General features: G+C 52.6%; 1 protein-coding gene across 1 annotated transcript; it reads right to left on the reverse strand.

Moving 5' to 3' along the window:
* Positions 1–112: 112 nt before the first annotated feature.
* Positions 113–6,246, reverse strand: LOC127584590 (DNA damage-inducible transcript 4-like protein). The gene is made up of 2 exons (XM_052041366.1): positions 6,071–6,246; positions 113–1,954 (listed from the first exon to the last, which is right to left on the reverse strand). Exons 1-2 carry the CDS (start codon positions 6,114–6,116, stop codon positions 1,473–1,475), a joined length of 528 nt encoding a protein of 175 aa, XP_051897326.1. The 5' UTR covers positions 6,117–6,246; the 3' UTR covers positions 113–1,472.
* Positions 6,247–21,034: the final 14,788 nt, after the last annotated feature.

Genomic DNA, 21,034 nt, shown 5'->3' on the forward strand with positions numbered 1-21,034 from the left:
GTCTAATGTGAACTCGATCCCATTTAAAGTGTTTTCTGAACATAGACGACAAAGTCTTCAACAAGTAATGAATTTCTTCTTTGGTTATGTTTAAACATGTGACGATTGCTGAGTCAACCCAGCATGCCTGCACCCTGATTTTTCAGGAACCCTCCACAGTTACCTGGCTTGGAGAAGTTTGGAAAGGTTTCCTTGTATTCCTATTCTATCTCAGGGCATTTCTGGCACCTGTGTCCGTCGTGTGATGGTGCTGCAGTCTATCTTGGAGTTAATTTATTTTAACTCTTTGAATTGAAAGGCATCAGGCTATAAAAATCTGATTTATTGTCCAAGGCTTCCTTTGAAAGGAACATTTTGCTTTGCTGAGCACAGCATGCAGAGCAAAGTATGTGCTCAGAGCCATCGGTCCTTGAGTCCAGTATCAGAAGTTAGAAGGTGCCAGTCATCAAAACTCCAACACCAGATCAGCAGCGTGTCCACCACTACAAAGGTAAGTGACAATCAGACAACTGAAACCCCACCCCACCCCCCACACTGCCCCAGCCGACACCCCGCCCCATGCATCGATCAGCCCAAAACTCGGAGCATTAATCACATGCGGTTTGTAGGCAGCAGGCCACGACTCGGACAGCAACGCCTTCCGTTTTCAATGTATTACATCCACACCCAGCACAGAGTGACCACAGCACCTGGCTTTACATGTGAAAATGAACCGGCTGCTTTACTGAAAACTCCCAGGAAAGACAAGTCAGAGATCCAGGAATTAATCCATACAGAAGGAAGTAAGTTTAAACCGAGATTGCAGAGCCAGACACGAGCTTTTCAAAAGAGAAAATGCTAGAAACATTTAGCGGGTCAGACATCATCTGTGAGAGTTTCCAATGTTCTCTGTTTCAGATTTCTAGCATGGGCGTTTTATTTTTGACTTTTCAGTGCAGATAGTCTGGTCCCCAACGCTGCCTGCCTGGTCAGTGCCGGGAGCAATGGGCTCACATCTCTGGTAGCTCAACCCAAGCCGCTTCCTTTAGGGCAACATTAACACAAGCTTGAATTGTTGAAGCTATACCGGGGGGGGAAGAGAGGTGGGTGGGGTTACTGAACCAGGACCCTGGGGTTCAGGTGTAACAATCCCACATAACATCAGCAGCAAATTCTCCCGATATCCCGAAGAGTATCTGTCTGTCACCAAGACACACCGGCCTTCTCCTCCCCACATGATTACCACCTCAGATTAGAGTTTTCACTGAATCTGGTTATAATCTGTCCATCCAGGGAGAGATCAACCATTATCTCTAACTGGTTGGTTCTTTAACTTCAAAGCCAGTGGCTGGCCAGCAACTGACAACCAAGGCACACAACAGAAAGTGGGCAAGGCTGGCTCTTCTAGCTGAGCAGGCAACACTGACATTGCATTACTAGAGTGAGGGGCTGACGATGGTGGGTTACAGCTGCCACTCAGTGTTAGACCAGGTTTAACATTCAATCACAGTCCCAGCTGAAGATGACGAATAGAGTTTCTTCTTTATCAAGCAAAACCCAGGACTAAGTTTCAGTGCTTGCCTGAACCCAGGGGTAAAACAGGTACCAATGAAAAAGAAATCTCGGAGACCAGGCCATATGCTGCCATCCTCCTTGAGAATCAAAGTCAATTCAAAAGTTGGGACAACAGTGGAGTCATAAACGATGCGATCCAACTTTCTACACACGCTCTCAATCTCCACCATCACATAGACGATGGATCCACGCAGACCGCACGGCTCGCTGGAGGCAAGGCAGACAATGTCCCTGGCTATCTTGCTGATCAGTCTTTCAGGAACCAGAACTTCGGAGCAATGTAACTTAGTCTTTTTAGCTCTGGACAGACAGTTCTCAAGGAGCTTGGCCAAGTACTGGCATCTTTGTTCTTCCTCGTTTACAGCATTATCATCTGGCTCATCATCCCAACACTTCAGCTCTGCAGAAAAAGGTGAAAATGTGTGTGTTAAAATAAATCCCAGAGACATGGGTCATATCGGCCACAGTGAAAAATCTAGAAAGTGCACATGCTGAAATGAAAACAGTCAGTTGGTCAGGCAGTGTCTGTGGAGAGAGAGACAGGGCTAACGCTTCAGGTCAGTGATGTTTCATTGGCCTGAACCATCCTCCATCTGAGACGTTAACTCTGTTCTCATGTCCACTGATGCCGTCGAACATTGTCACTATTTCCAGCGTTAGTGTATTTTAGTTCGGATCACAGCATCTAGCAGTTTTCTGCTTTTAGATTCCTGATGGTTGGAAAAGATGAAAGCCCCAAACAATCTGTACCCGGACTCCGAAGCAGCGGTGACAGGGAGCAGCACCGTTGGAGCAGTGTCAGAGGTGTGTCTTCCAGTGAGATGATGAGCTGAGGTCCAGTCACCTCTCAGGCAGGTGTGAGAAATTAAACATTATTCAAAGATACAGGAGGGACGTTCTGCCTGGTCAGTTGGGATAAGCTCGTACCTCAAACATATCACTCAGCCACTCACTTAATTGCTGCTCTGTGCAGAAATGAGTCACCATATCTGCCACATTACACCATCGCCTTCACTTCCCCAAGCACTGAAGGCAGGAGTACTTTGTACATCTTCTCCAGAAATGCACATCTTCCCAACGTTACATCACCCAGGCCCACAAAACGTCCAGTGTTTCAAGAAAAATAGGGGGGTATGTGGGAGGGAAGGGTTAGATAGATCTTAGAGCAGGATAAAATGTCAGCACAACATTGTGGGCTGAAGGGCCTGTACTGTGCTGCAGTGTTCTATGTTCACTCTCAACCGAAGCTCCCCTTCCCCAGTGTCCCCACCTCACCCACACTGGTCACCCCTTCCCCAGTGAACCACCTCACCCACACTGGTCACCCCTTCCCCGGTGCCCCCACCTCACCCACACTGGTCACCGCTTCCCCAGAGCCCCCACCTCACCCACACTGGTCACCCCTTCCCCAGAGCCCCCACCTCACCCACACTGGTCACCCCTTCCTCAGTGCCCCCACCTCACCCACACTGGTCACCCCTTCCCCAGTGCCTCCACACTGGTCACACCTTCCCCAGTGCCCCCATCTCACCCCCACTGGTCACCCCTTCCCCAGTGCCCTCACCTCACCCACACTGGTCACCCCTTCCCCAGAGCCCCCACCTCACCCACACTGGTCACCCCTTCCTCAGTGCCCTCACCTCACCCACACTGGTCACCCCTTCCCCAGTGAACCACCTCACCCACACTGGTCACCCCTTCCCCAGTGCCCCCACCTCACCCACACTGGTCACACCTTCCCCAGTGCCCCCATCTCACCCCCACTGCTCACCCCTTCCCCAGTGACCCCACCTCACCCACACTGGTCACCCCTTCCCCAGAGAACCACCTCACCCACACTGGTCAACCCCTCCCCAGTGCCCCCACCTCAACCACACTGGTCACACCTTCCCCAGTGCCTCCACCTCACACACACTGGTCACCCCCAGTGCCCCCACCTCACCCACACTGGTCACCCCTTCCCCAGTACCCCTACCTCACCCACACTGGTCACACCTTCCCCAGAGCCCCCACCTCACCCACACTGGTCACACCTTCCCCAGTGCCCCCATCTCACCCCCACTGGTCACCCCTTCCCCAGTGCCCCCACCTCACCCACACTGGTCACCCCTTCCCCAGTGACCCCACCTCACCCACACTGGTCACCCCTTCCCCAGAGAACCACCTCACCCACACTGGTCAACCCCTCCCCAGTGCCCCCACCTCAACCACACTGGTCACACCTTCCCCAGAGCCCCCACCTCAACCACACTGGTCACACCTTCCCCAGTGCCTCCACCTCACACACACTGGTCACCCCCAGTGCCCCTACCTCACCCACACTGGTCACCCCTTCCCCAGTGAACCACCTCACCCACACTAGTCACCCCTTCCCCAGTGCCCCCACCTCACCCACACTAGTCACCCCTTCCCCAGTGAACCACCTCACCCACACTGGTCACCCCTTCCCCAGTGCCCCCACCTCACCCACACTGGTCACCCCTTCCCCAGTGAACCACCTCACTCACACTGGTCACCCCTTCCCCAGTGCCCCCACCTCACCCACACTGGTCACCCCTTCCCCAGTGCCCCCACCTCACCCACACTGGTCACCCCTTCCCCAGTGCCCCCACACCCACACTGGTCACCCCTTCCCCAGTGAACCACCTCACCCACACTAGTCACCCCTTCCCCAGTGCCCCCACCTCACCCACACTGGTCACCCCTTCCCCAGTGCCCCCACCTCACCCACACTGGTCACCCCTTCCCCAGTGAACCAGCTCACCCACACTGGTCACCCCAGTGGGGAGGGACATTCAGTCCCATGCATTGTCCACATCCGGGCACAGAAGGAACTGCCAGGAACCTCCGCTACCTTCCGGAAAGTGGCAGCTAATGAGGGGTCTCCTACTGTCTGTCACAAGGATAGTCATCGTCAGGGGGCTCTGCATCCCCCTGCTCCCAGTGACCACACAGCTGCTCCCTGAGCCCCAGTGTGGATTCTGTCCATCAGGGGCACAGGGGATGTGGTCTTCACTGTGGGACCAAACACTGCACCTGGCCCTTTGTCCCTTCATTGACTGGCGTGGCAGGGAAGCTGTAGAACACTTTCCTCAAATTCAGCTGTCCACGGAAACGCCTCCACCAAACGTTGGCTTCATGACGACATACAAGGCACGAGCCTCAGTGACGGGATCACCACAGAGCCAAGACCCGGTGTCTAACCAGGATGCTTCACCTGTCCCACACCCACTTCCAATCGTTCTTGCCGCAATGAGTCACAGGGTGTCCGACTGTTGGGGTGCGTCACCCCAAGGGAGTCCAACTGTTGGGGAGAGTCACCCTGAGGGAGTCTGACTGTTGGGGTGGGTCATCCCAAGGGAGTCTGACTGTTGGGGAGAGTCACCCTGAGGGAGTCTGACTGTTGGGGTGAGTCACCCTGAGGGAGTCCGACGGTTGGGGTGTCACCCCGAGGGAGTTTGACAGTTGGGGTGTCACCCCGAGGGAGTCTGACTGTTGGGGTGAGTCACTCCGAGGGAGTCCGACTGTTGGGGTGAGTCACCCCGAGGGAGTCCGACTGTTGCAGACTGTTACATAATACAGTATGGAAACAGGCCCTTCGGCCCAACTGGTCTGTGTCGACCAAGATTCCTGTCTAGGCCAGTCTCATTTGCCCACGTTTGGCCCCTATCCCTCTAAACGTTTCCAATCCATGGACTTTTTAAATGTTGTTATTGTACCTGTCTCACCACTTCCCACAGGCATCGAGCTGTTGGGATAAGTCACCAGAAGAGCCAGCGATACAGATAGCAAGTTTCACCGGCTTTAGCAAAACATAAAGCAGAAGCTGAGGCCAGCAGGAGGTGAGGAGCCCAGACAACGTTCACCACCCCAGCCCGGCCAGTGCCCCTCTGGGCACACAGGAGGGCCACAGGAAGTGGGTGAGAGGGGTCGGCTGTGGACAAACTGTGCGGGAGCAGGGGTAAGGGGGCAGGGTGACATGGTATGGGGGTGTAAGAGGGGGCACTGCAGAAGGGGTGAAGGGGTGGGGTGGGTTGTCAGGAGAGGGGTGACTGGGTTTGAGCCTACAGGGAATGGTGGGGGTGGGGACATTTGGGGGCTATAGGGATTTGAGGTTAGCACCAATGGGGATTTGGGTTGGTGGGGAAATGGGGTGGGTTAGGCTGGGTGTGTGGCGACAGGGAGTGAACTTGAGGGTGGGGAGGAGGGGTGTTGCTGGTGGGCAGAGTGAGGTGATGGGTTAGTGTGGGTACGGAGTTTGGAGAGACAGGGAAGGGTTCAGGGGTGTCCAGGGTCTCAGTGACAGGATGGGGTTCAGGTGGGGGTGGGGGTGGGAGGGGGTGATGGGGAAAGGAGGGAATGACGAGGCTCCAGGTGATGCGGGAGGGAGGTCTGGGGCTGTCGCGGGTCGGGCGTGAGGGAAGGGACAGTCTGCCCCTCCGGCCCAGGGGTCATTCCCCACCCCACCCCCTCCGCTGGTCAGTGGGGGACCGGGGCCCGCGGCTCCTTCACTCACCCGGAGCTCCGCGGACCGCAGCCCTCCGCCTGCCGCCCGCCACCATCCCGGTCTCCGGGAGCCCGACCGCCGCCGGGCAGCGAACTCAAAGCGGCTCCACCCGCGCCGCAGCGCCCCGGACCATCCCCAGCCGACCCCGCCCGCGGCCACTCACCCCCTCCCCCTCCTACCCCCCCCTGCACTCTCACTCACTCCTCTACCCCCACTCACCCCCTCCTCACTCCCGTCCACTACCACCCCTCCCTCTCTCACCCCCTCACCGCCCCTCCCCACTCCCTCACTGTCACTCTCACACACTCACCCTTTCTCACCCACTGTCGCTCTTCTCCTATCACTCACACCCTCCCCCACCCATCCCCTCCCCTCACACCCTCCCCCCACCCATCCCCTCCCCTCCCCTCACACCCTCCCCTTCCCTCTCCCCTCTCCCCTCTCAGTCACTGTCCCTCAACCCCTGTCACTCCCAGCATTACACTCTCTCTCCCTCTCTCTCCCCCTCTCTCTCTCTCCCCCTCTCTCTCTCTCCCCCTCTCTCTGCCTCTCTCCCCACTCTCTCCGCCCCTCTCTCCCTCCTCTCCCACTCTCTCCCCCCTCTCTCCCCCTCTCTCCCTCCTCTCCCCCTCTCTCCCTCCTCTCCCCCTCTCTCCCTCCTCTCCCCCTCTCTCCCTCCCTCTCTCCCTCCCTCTCTCTCTCCCTCCTCTCTCTCCCCCGCTCTCTCTCTCTCCCTCCCTCTCTCCCACGTTCCCGGTTCCACAACCGTCTAAGCTGCAACACGCAGAGGCTACAACGAATGGATACAGGTGACTGACCAATCACAGCGCCCGCTCGTCCCTAGGCTCCGCCCCATTCGCCGACTGCCCTGAGATAGAACCAACGCAGCGCAGCGACTGGCTCAGCCTTTTTACAGGCTTCAGCCAATCACAGTGGAGTATTCTGCCCCGCCCTCTCCTCCGATTGGCCGTGAGAGAGGCGAGGTTGGCAGCGGGTCAATAGGAGCGACTGTCCCTGGGGGGAGCGGCCCGGGGTGGGGGGAGGGGGGTAGAGAGGCTCAGGGTTGGTGGGGTGGGGGGGAGAGCGGCCCGGGGAGGGGGGAGAGCGGCCCGGGGTGGGGGGAGGGGGGTAGAGAGGCTCAGGGTTGGTGGGGTGGGGGGGAGAGCGGCCCGGGGTGGGGGGAGGGGGGAGAGCGGCCCGGGGTGGGGTGGGATGGGGGGGGTAGAGCGGCCCGGGGTGGTGGGGTAGACCGGCCCGGGGGGGGTTGTCCCGGGGAGAGAGACCGTCCCGGGGTGAGATCGGCCCAGGCAGAGAGACGGGCGGGGGGGAGAGGGACCGCCCCGGGGGGACCGGCGCAGCTCCTGGGATCTAACGGCGGATGAGGTGAGGTTTGATGATCCACAGGACGCGGCGGTGGAGGGGCTGCTGACTGCACCGCCTAACTGATGGCATTTAGCATGGTTGGATCTGCAGGCAGATGGCGAGCCCTCCATCTGACTTGGCCCTGCAGACGGTGGACAGGTCTTGAGTTGGCAGGAGGTGAGTCACTCACCACAGGACAACCACCCTCTGACCTCTTGTAGCCAAGGTAGTTGTGTGGCTGGTCCAGTTCAGTTTGTGATCAGTGGTGATTCCCCAGGATGTTGCTGGTGGCTGACTCTCTGATGGCAATGCCACTGGGTGTCCAGGGGAGATGATTCAACTCTCTCTTGCGGGAGGTGATCATTGCCTGTCACTTCTGCAGTGGGATTGGCATTGGCCACATTTGCCTGGATCTTATCCCAGTCTTGCTGCATGCAGGCATGGCACCTGCTGAGGAATTGTAAGTGGAGTTTAACATTGTGCCAACACCAGCAAATGACCTTCTGATGGAAGGAAGGTCATGGATGAAGCAGCCGAAGATGGTTGGGCCCAGGACACTGCCCTGAGGAACTCCTGCAGTGATGTCCTGGGGCTGGGGTGATTGACTGTCAACAAACACTTCTGCCTTGGGTACGTCCAGCCACTGATGTGTTTTCCCATTGGTGGCCATTGCCTAGTTTTATCAGGGCTTCCTGATACCACACTCGGTCAAGGTCACTCATGCTGAAGGCAACTTTTGGTCCTTCCCTCACTCTGCTGGTGATTGGGAGGAGAGTGATTGGGCAGTAATCAGCCAGATTGGATTTGCCCTGCTTTTAGTGACCAGGCTATACCTGTGTGACCCTCCATATTGTCAGGTAGATGTCAGTGTTGGAACTGTACTGGAACAGCTTGGCTAGAGGCATGGCCAGTTCTGGAGTGCGGGTCTTCAGAACTACAGCTGGGATGTGGTCGGTCCCTCAGCCTTGGTGTATCCACCGCTCTCAGCTGTTTCTTAATATCACATGGAGGTGATGGAATTTTCTAACGACCGGCTTTGATCACAGTGGGGATCCCTGGAGGAATGGAGGTGGATCATTGACTCAGCGCTTCTGGATGAACGTGGTTGCAGATCCTTATCTGCAGCACTCACAGTAACAATCAACTGTGGATCAATTGGTGTTTGCCAATCAATGTTCCACATTTCGACCTCCTGTTGCACACACTTGGCTCCCGTTGACAGGCTGTGACCCCTGACCTGCCTCCCAGCTCACAGAGACACTTCCTCCCTTCCCCAGCTGTTCCCCTCAACCCTCTTAAGTCCCTAACTTTGTGCCAATACAGCCTAGCTTTTGTAATCCCTCCTTGTATCGGACCCTTTGGAACGCACATACCATGCCAGTTAGTCTGTTCTGAGTTCCCATGCCCATAGATACTTTGTAAAGTGTTATGTCTGAACCCAGTGCAGTCGGTGAGGGCAACACGTATATGTTGCTTCTCCCACCTCATTCTCCGGTGCTCTGGATACAGGCCAGCATTTCATTAATCGTTTTGATTATTTTCAGGACATATCCGTAATATTTCACCAAACCTGTCTCTATGCAGCTCTGCAGCTTCTAATGTTTTGCAGTTTAGAAAGTACACTATATTTTTTGGTTCATTGTGGATGGCTTCACATAATGAAAATCAAAACTCTGCGGATGCTGGAAATGTGAGGAAGAAACAGAAAGTGCCAGAAACACTCAGCAGATTAGGCAGCGTCTGAGGGGGGAGAACCAGTTAAAGTTTCAGGTCTGGGACTTTTCATCAGAGCAGAATCCCAGACCTGAAACAGTAACAGTTTGTCTCTCCACAGTTGCAGCCTGACCCGCTGAATGTTTCCAGCATTTCCTGTTTATCATTTCTACATTTACCTACATTGAGATGATGGGATATTTAACCACAACCCTGCCTGCTCGCTCAGGTAAATGCAATGCCTCAGTCTCAAAGGTAAATTCTTCATTTCTTGGCCAACATTTCTTTCTAGAACATAAGAACTAGAAGTGGGCACGGCACAGCGGTACACCAGCTCCACAGAGACCTGTATTGGAGATGTCCGCTGCTGTCTGTGTGTGGAGTCTGCACATTCTCCCTGTGACCTTGTGGTTCTCTCCGGTTGCTCCAGTTTCCTCCCACGTCCCAGAGATATGATGGGCCGGGTTAATCAGTCACTGTAAGTTAACCCCAGTGTAGGTAAGTGACAAAAGAATCAAGGGGGAGTTGATGGGGCATGTGGGAGAGAGAATGAGTTGCAAGGGTACAGGGGAAAGGGGGAGGTGAATAGGATGGGTGGGATTCTCTGCTGGGAGCGGGCACTCATCCATTGGACTGAATGGCCTCCCTCTGCACTGCTGTAATAAATGAGTAGACCACTTGGTCCATTGTACCTGCTTCACCATTCAGTGAGGTCACAGCTTATACCTTTCACTTTCCTGCACTATCTCCATGTCCCTTAATAGTTCAAAAATCTATCAATCTGTCTCAAATATACTCAGCGACAGAGCTCCACAGCCCTCATGGTTGGACAATTTCAAGGATTCACTCCCTTCTACATGAAGAAGATTATTCTCATTTCTCTTTGGATTGACCAACAACTGAGAAACGAGGTTCTAGGTACCACAGCACCTTCCCTGCATCTGCCGTGTCGAGCCCGGGAAGAATCTTAAAATAAAAACATCCACTGCTTTTCCCTCAAGCACCTTTGTCACCTCCTCAAAAAACTCAATCAAGTTTGTAAGGCAGGACCTGCCCCACACAAAGCCAAGCGTGTTCGAGTGTGTTTCACTGGCTGCTGGTGCTGTGGGATGTTATATGGTTATGGAAGATGCTGCAGAAACACAAGTCTTTTTCCTCTTAGTTGTGGTGAAGGGTCATCAACCTGAGATAATAACTCTGTTTTTCTGTCTCCACAGATGCTGCTTGACCTGCTGAGTGTTTTCAGCTGTCTCTGGTTTCATTTCAGATTTCCAGCATCCACTTAGATCCTTCTTAATGTTTGAGATTAACACTTCATGTTGTCTCCTGCCTTTGTAACCAACAGTACCATCATCCGTCCAAATGTGTTTTAAACATTGAATTGTACCCACCTCTACCACTTCCCCGGCAGCTCGTTCCACACACCCACCACCCACCTGTATGAAAAACTTGCCCCAGAAATCCCCTTTAAATCTTTACCCTCTCACCTTAAACCTGTGCCCTGTAGTTTTAGACTCCCCTACCCTGGTGAAAAGACTTGTGACCGTTCACCTTATCTATGCCTCTCATCACTTCTCTGCCTCTTACACTGCAGGGAAGTAAATGCCCAGCCTAAATCCCGTGTTGGATACCTTGGCTGCTTCAGGTCAGCATGGAGTTGAGCCTGTTTCGTGCTGAATGACTATATTTGCTTTAGTCCTGGCCCAGAACAGGGCAGCTCTTCCAGTCCTCCCGGACCAGCTGTGTCCACAAGTGCTGGGCTCTTGAAGATTTTGTCTTCTGATGACCCTAATTTCCAAGGAAAACATCCATCTATATCTCTGCGAAGACCATCATTGTCCCCATTGCGGCTCATTCTGCCTCCAAATTCTGTGCCCTGCACACCCGCCCAGGTCATTAACGTACATTATGATAAGGAGTGGCCACAGTACATTAGAAGGCAGGAAAATAGGAGCAGGAGTAGGCCACTCAGCCTATCAAGCCTGGCCTGCCATTCAATATGATCATGGCTGATCTATGCTGGGCTCCTGTTCTGTGCCAGTTCCCCACAGCTCTCGTTTCCCTGATCCTTCAGATATTTATCCATCTCCCAGTGACCTGATCTCCACCTCCCTTGGGGGGCAGTGAATTCGGAGATTCACCACCCTCGGGGAGAAGTTTCTACACACCTCAGCTTTAAATGATTGGTGGCTTATCTTGTAGTTATGTCCCCTTCTTCTTGACTCTCCCACTAGTGAAAACATCCCAACATCACCCCTGTCCTGCCCCTTAGGATCTTATCTTTGAATAAGGTCACCCCTCATTCTTCTAAACTCCAAGGAATAGATCCAGCCTCTCCTGATAGGACAACCCTCATCCCAGGGTTTACCCCGGTGTCTCTCCTTTGGACTGCTGCCAGTGTAACTATATCCTTCTTTAGGTAAGGGGACCACAACCGTGCGCAGTATTCCAGCTGTGGCCTCACCTACACCCTATACAACTGGAACTAAACCTCCCTGTTCTTAAACCCCACCCCCTTCACAATAAAGGCCAACATGACGTTTACCTTTTTGACTATCTCTTGGACCTGCCCGCTAACTTTCTGTGACTCCTTCACCTCGGTCCTTCTGAACTTCACTCTTTTGCAGCCTCATTCACTTTAGCGCAGAGATAAGGGTTCTCTGCTCCTCACTGTTCACTCCACCAGCCTCCGCATCCCACACATCCTCCTCCGTTATTCCTGCCAGATGAATGTGATGCCACCACCAGCCGCATCTTCCCCTGTCGACCCCTTTCTGTGACTCCCTGGTCCACTCATCCCTCCCCACCCACCCCTCCCCAACCCCTGACACTTTCCCCTGCAATCGCAGGAGGTGCAACTGTTGTCTCCGCACCTCCTCCCTCACCACCATCCAGGGACCTAAACTGCCCTTCCAGGTCAGGCAGAGATTCATGTGCACCTCCTCCAACCTTGCCGACTGCATTCGGTGCTCTCGATGTGGCCTCCTCTCTGTCGGTGAGACCAAGCATAGACGAGGCGACTGTTTTGCAGAGCACCTACATTCTGTCCACAACGGTCAAACGGACCTCCTGGCTGGATGTCATTTCAACTGCCCTCCCCACTCCCACACCGATCCATCTGTCCTCAGCCTTCTCCACTGCCAGGGTGAGTCCAACACTCCAACTGGAGGACCAGCCCCTCATCCTGCACCAGGGCAGTCGACACCCTGACTGTACGAACATTGAATTCCCCTCTTTCAGGTAACCTGTGCTCCCCGTGCCCTTCTCTCTCTCCCTCTGATCCACCCCGGTCCTCCCAGCACCACCACCACCCCTAGTCATCCAGTTATGTCCCCCTCTCCCACCCGGTTCCATCTCCCTCCCTCACGTCAGTATCTGCAGCTTCTTATGTCTCCACATCACCTTCTCTCCTGCCTCTGCCTGGACCCTCCCCTCCCCACCTGCTCCATCTTCTCCCTCTGTTTCTACCCAACACCCACCGGCTGCTGTCTTCCAACTCCACCCCCTTCCCCCACCCAGCTCCATTGGCCTGTTGCCCCCTCCTCACCTGGTTCCACGTCACCTACCAACCAATGGAGGTGGTACAGAGGAGGTTCACCAGGTTGACTCCGGAGATGAGGGGGTCAGCCTATGAGGAGAGATTGAGTCGCCTGGGACTATACTCGCTGGGATTCAGAAGAATGAGAGGGGATCTTATGGAAACATAAAACTGAGAGGGAGAGATAACATTGAGACAGGAAGGTTGTTTCCACTGGTAGGTGAGACTAGAACCAGGGGACATAGACTCAAGATTTGGGGGAAATAGATTTAGGACAGAGATGAGGAGAAACTGCTTTTCCCAGGGAGCAGTGAAACTGTGGAATTCTCTGCCCAGGGAAGCAGTAGAGGCTACCTCATTAAATATATTTAAGACACAGATAGATTTTTGCATAGTAGGGGAATTAAGGGTTCTGGGGAAGAGGCAGGTAGGTGGATCTGAGTCCACGGCCAGATCAGCCATGATCTTATTGAATGGCGGAGCAGGCTCGACGGGCCGGATGCCTCCTCCTGCTCCTGTTTCTTATGTTCTTAGCCCCTGGCTCACCCTTCCCTGTCGCTTCTTTATACTGATTCCCTCCCTGTACGCTCCCAGTCCAGCTGCAGGGTCTCAACCAGAAATGTTGGCCATCCTTCTGCCCCCACAGATGCTGCCCGACCCACTGAGTTCCTCCAGCAGATTGTGTGTCGCTCCAGATTCCAGCAGCTGCTGTCTCTGGTGTCTCCGTGGTGAAGACTGATGTAGACATTGATTCAACACATCTGCCATCCCTTTGTTTCCTGTCACTAACTCACCAGCCTCGTTCTCTGGAGGTCGCACACCCACCTTCGCCGCCTCCTTCCTATTGATACATCCATAGGATCTCTCACCGTTGGTGTTAAAGCTCCACATGTGTTGTCTCTCAAAATCAGTTTCTTCCTCATGAGCCTTGTAGTCTTTGCTGCCGGATCCCAAAAACTTCCCAGTCCTCTGCCCTACCGCCAGTCCTTCCCACTTTCCATGCCTACGTTTCAATTTAACGTTATCCCTGACCTCCCTTGTTAACCACAGAATCCTTCTTTCTAGTTGGGACAACTTCCTGCTGAGTGCTATGGACCAGCTGTTGGAATATCTGCCTCTGTTCATCTCCTGACCTGTCTCTCAGCTCATCTTCCCAGCCCACCTCAGGCAACTCCACCCGCAGACCATTAGAACTGTCCTGATTTACGTTGAAGAGTTGGTCTCGTGGTGTTCACCCTCAAACTGCACCTGGAATGTTATCATATTGTAGTCGCCACCTCCTGGGATACCTTTAAACACAGGATCTCTTGTTAATCCAGTATCGACAACAGAGACCTATTCACATTCCAAAATCCCATAAGTGTGAAACATTGCAGCAAGAATAAACTAACGTGCCACTCAACCCAGAAAAGTGTGAAGTGATTCACTTCGGGAAATCGAATTTGAAGGCAGAATACAAGGCTAATGGCAGGACTCATAGCAGTGTGGAGGAACGGAGGGATCTTGGGGTCCATGTCCATAGATCCTTCAAGGTTGCCACGCAGGTCGACAGGGTTGTTAAGAAGGCGTATGGAGTATTGGCCTTCATTAGTTGGGGTATTGAGTTCAAGAGCCGCGAGGTGATGTTGTAGCTCTATAGCACTGGTTAGACCACACTTGGAGTATTGTGTTCAGTTCTGGTCACCTCATTATAGGAAGGATGTAGAAGCTTTAGAGAGGGTGCAGAGGATATTTACAAGGATGCTGCCTGGATTGGAGAGCATGTCTGGTAAGGATAGGTTGAGTGAGCTCGGGCTTTTCTCTTTTGAGAGGAGGAGGATGAGAGGTGACTTGATAGAGGTGTACAAGATGATAAGAGGCATAGATCGAGTGGACAGTCAGAGACGTTTTCTGTAATGTTCTATATTAATCTTGTCAAAAGTAAGTTACTTGAGATGCAAGCAGTGATTCATTAACAGGAGGACAGAGTAAGTTTTTGCCACAAAGATCAAAGCGAGTTGCTTCCAAAGAACATTACAGCACAGTACAGGCCCTTCAGCCCACAGTGTTGTGCCAACCTTTTAACCTACACTAAGATCAATCTAACCATTCCCTCCCACATGCCTCTCCATTTTTCTATCATCCATGTGCCTGTCTAAGAGTCTCTAATGTCCCTGCTGCATCTGCCTCTACCAGCAGCCGTGGCTGTGTGTTCCACGCACCCACCACCCTCTGTGTAAAAATCTTACCTCTGACATCCCCCTGTACTAAAGAGATGTCTCCAGAGCCTAACGTAAGGGTCAACAGTGCTGCAGCCTTTTCACTAAAGAACCAGTGAGTTTCAAGAGTCAGACCGTCAAACAATTGGGTAAATCAAAATCAGCAAATGTTTGCAGATTTAATTCCCATTTTGTTGAAATACTGTAAATCCATTCAATGCAGGGTGTGCACTTCCTGTCCAGAAACATATTTTCCTGTTCCCATGATCTTTGCTCAACTGTAAACTGTTATGCTTATTTGTTTGATTTTTCAGCGCCAGTGTAATGTTAACTCTGTGGCGTCAACTTCTGAACCTGCCTGCTAACTGCAGCCACTTCATGTATATGTGGCTCACATACACGCAGTGTGCTGGAGGGTTGGTGGAACATGCAGTACCTATCATGAGAACACACTCATTGGTTTATTTCCCTTAGTGTTCTGCCCCTATCATAACTGCCCCCCACCTCCTTTCCCCACCACCAAACTCCCCACACCCTGAGCATTGTCTGAAACCACACTTGGTTTTGTACTTGCCACCACACTGAAGGTCAGACAACCTACCTACACCATCACCAAGCTGAAGGTCAGACAACATACCTACACCGTAACCACGCTGAAGGTCAGACAACATACCGACACCGTAACCACACTGAAGGTCAGACAACATACCTACACCGTAACCACGCTGAAGGTCAGACAACATACCGACACCGTAACCACGCTGAAGGTCAGACAACATACCTACACCGTAACCACGCTGAAGGTCAGACAACATACCTACACCGTAACCACGCTGAAGGTCAGACAACATACCTACACCGTAACCACGCTGAAGGTCAGACAACATACCTACGCCGTAACCACACTGAAGGTCAGACAACATACCTACGCCGTAACCACGCTGAAGGTCAGACAACATACCTACACCGTAACCACGCTGAAGGTCAGACAACATACCTACACCGTAACCACACTGAAGGTCAGACAACATACCTACACCATCACCAAGACTGGTGAAACACTCACCTCACCTGTTATTTCATGTTTGGCAATCTCGGTTGCTTCTATTGCCCACCCTGAATTGTCCTCGAGGAGGTGGTTGTGAACCATTTACCTGCAGCACTGCAGTCCTCTGGTCAAGGTGCTCCCACGGTGCTGTTGGGGAGGGTTCCCTGTGGGATCACAGATCATTGTGGGATCTGCCCCTACACCTGTTGTATTGACCAGGTTAGTCCAGTTGAGTTTCTAGACAATGGTGACCCCCAGGATATTGATGGTGGGGACTTGGCAATGTTAATCCCATTGAATGTCAGTGGTAGGTGGTGGGAGATGGTCACAAACCTTCCTTGCCGCTCATCAGCCCATGCTTGGATGTTGTTCAGGCCCTGCTGCCTGCTGCTGCTTCGTTGGCTGAGGGGTTGTGAGTGGAATTGCATCTCGTGTAATCGTCGGTAAACATCCCCACTCTGACCATTGGTGAAGCAGCTGAAGATGGTTGGCGGAGGACACTGGCCTGAGGAACTCCTGAAGGACAGAGCACCAGACTGGCTCTGCAGCAGGTGGTGAGTGGCCAACATCAGGAGTAAACCTACAAATCCTCACCAACTTACCTGCAGTTGACATATCCGTCGATGTTGGTAGGAGTGACCACCACACACGTGGAGATAAGGTTCTGCCTTCAAACTGAGGAACACAAGTAGTTGGGGTGTGTCACGAACCAGCAACAGAAGAAACACACTGAGCATGATTCAGTGTTAAAAACTATTTTATTAATCACTACTTATGATAATACGTAAAATAAAAGTAAAAATGTTAGTATGTTAGAATTCAAAAATGTTAAACCTTGAACGTTAACCCCAAAACTAAACTCTTCGTGTGTGTGTGTGTGGCAAAGTCCAAAACTCCCAGTTCCGGAATGGTTCTTAAAGTTCAGTTCCGCAAGCCATAAGGTGAAACATGAGCAAGGGCTTCTTCAACAACCACCGTTGTCTGAAGATAAGACGTAGACGTAGAGAAACATAGAGAGAGTAAATACGAAATCCAAATGTTCCACGATGCAACCCCAGCGACACTTCAGTGTTTACTCGGTAGTGACTTCCTCACCCCGAAAAGCATCCGAATCGTGGTCGTCCACACACAAATACCTGTTTCCTTCTACAGGTCAGCAACAAAGTGAACTCCACCGGATTACTTCCAACTTCCATACATGGATTTCAGTGGCAGACACAGTTATAGTTTCTCATCCATCGACAGAGAAAACTAGCAGGCTGGTGTCTCTCTCCCTTCTCTCTCTCTCTCTCTCCTTCTTCAACAACGTCATTACGTCCTTTATCTTCTATTGACGTAAGCACGCCCCACACACACAAACACACACACTCTCTATCTTAAAGGGACTTTCACTGAGTCCGTAACAGGTGGTAAAGAAGGCGTACGGCATGGTTGCCTTCATCAGTCGGGGCACTGAGGATGATAGTTAGGAAGTTACATTGCAGCTGTATAAAACTACTTGGAGTATCGTATGCCGTTCTGGTTGCTCCATTACAGGAAGGATGTGGAGGCTTTGGAGAGGGTGCAGAAGAGGTTCACCAGGATGCTGCCTGGATTGAAGTGTATTAGCTATAAGGAGAGGTTGGGCAAACCTGAGTTGTTTTCTCTGGAGCATCAGAGACTGAGGGGAGACTGGATCGATGTGCATAAAATGATGAGAGGCATAGATAGGGTAGACAAAGTCCTTTATCAAGGGTGGAAACATTGGGTACGAGAGGGCACGGGGCTTAAGGTGAGAGGGAGAAAGTTTAAAGGAGATTTGCAAGGCAAATGTTTTACACAGAGAGTGGTGGGTGCCTGGAACGGGCTGGCAGGGGAGGGGTGGAAGCAGATACAATAGCTATGTCTAAGATGCATTAGACAGACCTAGAAACAGGCAGATGGGATTAGCTGGATTGGCTTCATGGTCAGCACAGGCATCATGGGCCAAAGGGCCTGCTCCTGTTTTTTGCTTTTGTGATTATCCTGAGGAGCCTCATCCATTCATTTTCCTGAAGGAATTATCAGCACCTCTCCTGCCATTTCCACCCACTCAGCCGGACACTGAATCTCCTCCTGTGCCCCTGAGCCTTTGCACAACATGGCAGGCCAGGTTTAATGTTGGGGTGCTCAGACTGTTGCTCCTGGACCACATGGAGAGCCCATGGAGACCAAGTAACTCAGCCCAATGTCTCTGTCCTCACAGTGAATGCAGAGGAAACCACCGTCTCTGAACAGGTCTAATCTTCACATGTTGGTGCCTCCAGTATGGTCCATACCCCCCGGGGCAATGACCAGACTGCACAAACTATCTGACCTCTTTTACAGAGAGCCAGACAGACCTCATCCAATCTGATCCCATGGTGTGAAGTCCATGGAGAATTGCTAAACTTGTATCAGTTAATTTGTATCCTGGCATGTGGCAATATCTCAGGTTGAAGAGTAACTTCCAAATGATCCATGTGAACCAATCCCCAGCCTCCTGCCATGACCTTGGGCTCTCAGTCCCATTCCCGTCAGCACACAAGCGTAAGGAAATGCTTTTGGTGTAAAACAGGATGCCAACTTTTTAATCAGTTCCCGGTTGTGTTCTAGAGTTTGTCACAGGGTCAGTGACACAGTCTCCACCAGCACCTGAATTTACAGAGGCTCGACCACAGAGAAAGTGTCCCAGTGTGCTTCACAGCAGTGTCACCAGGCAGAATCTGGCATTGAGCCACAGGGAGATGTTGTAAAGAACCATCGTAACACGGGAGATGGAAAGGTTGAGGGAGACTTATTCCAGATCAGGGGATCCAAACCACTGTCCAAACCTGGTAACTGCAGAAACCAGGTGGCTCAGAGATCCCAGATGTAAGGCAGGATATGACAGAGGGCTTGGGGGGGGGGGGGGGTGTTACAGGGATAGGGAGGTGTAGGGGCCAGAGGGGGTTGCAGAGATGGGGAGGGGTGTAGGTGCCACGGGGTTACACAGGGAGGGGTGTAGGGGCTGGCGGGGATTACAGGGATAGAGGGGTTTAGGGGCCAGAGGAGGTTACAGAGATGGGGAGGGGTGTAGGGGCCAGAGGGGGTTACAGAGATGGGGAGGGGTGTAGGGGCCGGAGGAGGTTACAGATACAGGGAGGGGTGTAGGGGCTGGAGGGGGTCACAAAGACGGGGAGGGGTGTAGGGGCTGGAGGGGGTCACAAAGACGGGGAGGGGTGTAGGGGGTACCTTGTTCATCCCAGGCTCTCTGTGTCGCCTCAGTGTTTGCCCCAATGTAAATCTGCTGAAAGACTGGTGTTTGGGACTTTCCAGTCCCATGTAACCAGGTACCCGCCCCCCCCCCACCCCCCCGCAGCAGCCCAGGTATCAGTGTCCCAGGCAGTTCCCCTTGTTACTGGAGAGGGTGCAGAAACAATTCCCCAGTAGTTACCGAGACTGGAAGGCTGAGATTTCAGGGGAGACTGGATAGGCTGGGACTGTTTCACTTGGAGTATCAGAGGCTGAGGGGTGACCTCATAGAGGTGTACAAAATCATGAGGGGCACCAGTGTAGGGGAGTTCAAAACTAGAGGGCACAGGTTTAAGGTGAGACTGAGGGACTGCGGTGTGCTGTGTGACTCTGTGACTCTCTTCCACAGCTCAGAAACAAATCCCTTGGGCACGGAAAAGCTCAGGGCTTCTCGAGTGTGAGGGCACATGGTGACTGACCTACCAAAGAGAACGGAGGGACTGCTGTGTGCTTGTCTCACCTGCTTCACCTGACTGTGCTATTCAACCTGAGGGCTTCTCAATCCATCGGATGGACCGTACAGAGTCCTCAGGCAAAGTGAAAGGCGGAGGCGTCTGCTTCTTAATCAATAACTTGTGGTGCTCAGATGTGATGGTCCTGGTGAGCTCCTGCTCACCCAGCCTGGAATATCTAACGGTGAAGTGTCGACCATTCTATCTGCCAAGGGAGTTCACTTCAGCTGTCCTGATGGCAGTCTACACCCCACCACAGACGGACATGAAGCCTGCACTCAATGAGCTATACTCCATGGTCAACAACCTTGAGACAGGGTACCCTGAGGCCCTCTTCATCATTGCAGGTGACACGAACCAGGCCAACCTCAAGAGTGTGTTACCAAAGTACTACCAGCATGTCTCCTGTCCCGTCAGGGGGCCAAACACTTTTGATTATTGCTATACAACCATCAAAGATGCCTTCCGAGCCACCCCTCATCCTCACTTTGGGAAATCAGACCACCAGGCTGTGCTCCTCCTCCCTACATACAAACAGAAACTGAAACGGGATGATCCAGTGCAGAGAGTCGTGTAGTGTTGGTCTGAGGAAGCAGATGAGCTCCTACGTGACTGCTTTGAGTCAGTGGACTGGTCCATGTTCAAAGACTCAGCTGCCAGCCTTAACGAGTATGTCACAGACTTTATCAGCAAGTGTGTGGAGGACTGTGTACCAAAGAGGACAATACAGGTGTTCCCAAACCAGAAACCATGGATGAACCGGGAGATTCACTCCCTACTGAAGTCGAGGACGCTGCATTCCAATCAGGTGGCCCTGACTGTTACAAGAAATCGAGATATGACCTCTGTAAAGCTGTCAGAGGTGCTAAGAGACAATAATGGTTCAAAATAGAGTCCCAGACCAGCCATCAGTTATGGCAGGGCTTACATGCTATAACGGGCTACAAAACAAAGTCGGGCAGCAGAGTTAACAACAACGCATCCCTTCCTGATGAGCTTAACACATTCTATGCATGTTTTGAACAGAAGGGAAGTGGTTTGTCACCACCCACCCCGATACCCTCCAATGCACCTGAACCCGTGGTCACCACTGAGGATGTAAGATCAGTCTTCTGGAGAGTGAACCCGAGCATCTGGCCTGGATGGTGTCCCTGGCCGTGTCCTCAGAGCTTGTGCTGATCTGTTGGTGGAGGTATTTGCAGACATATTGAACCTCTCCTTGCTTCAATCTGAGGTTCCCATCTGTTTAAGACCACTATTATCCTGGTACCTAAGAAAAACAAGGTAATGTGCCTTAATGACTACTGACTGGTGGCTCTGACATCTACCATCATGAAGTGCTTCGAGGTGCTGGTCATGGCATGCATCAAC

This window comes from Pristis pectinata, chromosome 2 (assembly GCF_009764475.1).
Source record: "Pristis pectinata isolate sPriPec2 chromosome 2, sPriPec2.1.pri, whole genome shotgun sequence".
Lineage (NCBI taxonomy): Eukaryota > Metazoa > Chordata > Chondrichthyes > Rhinopristiformes > Pristidae > Pristis > Pristis pectinata.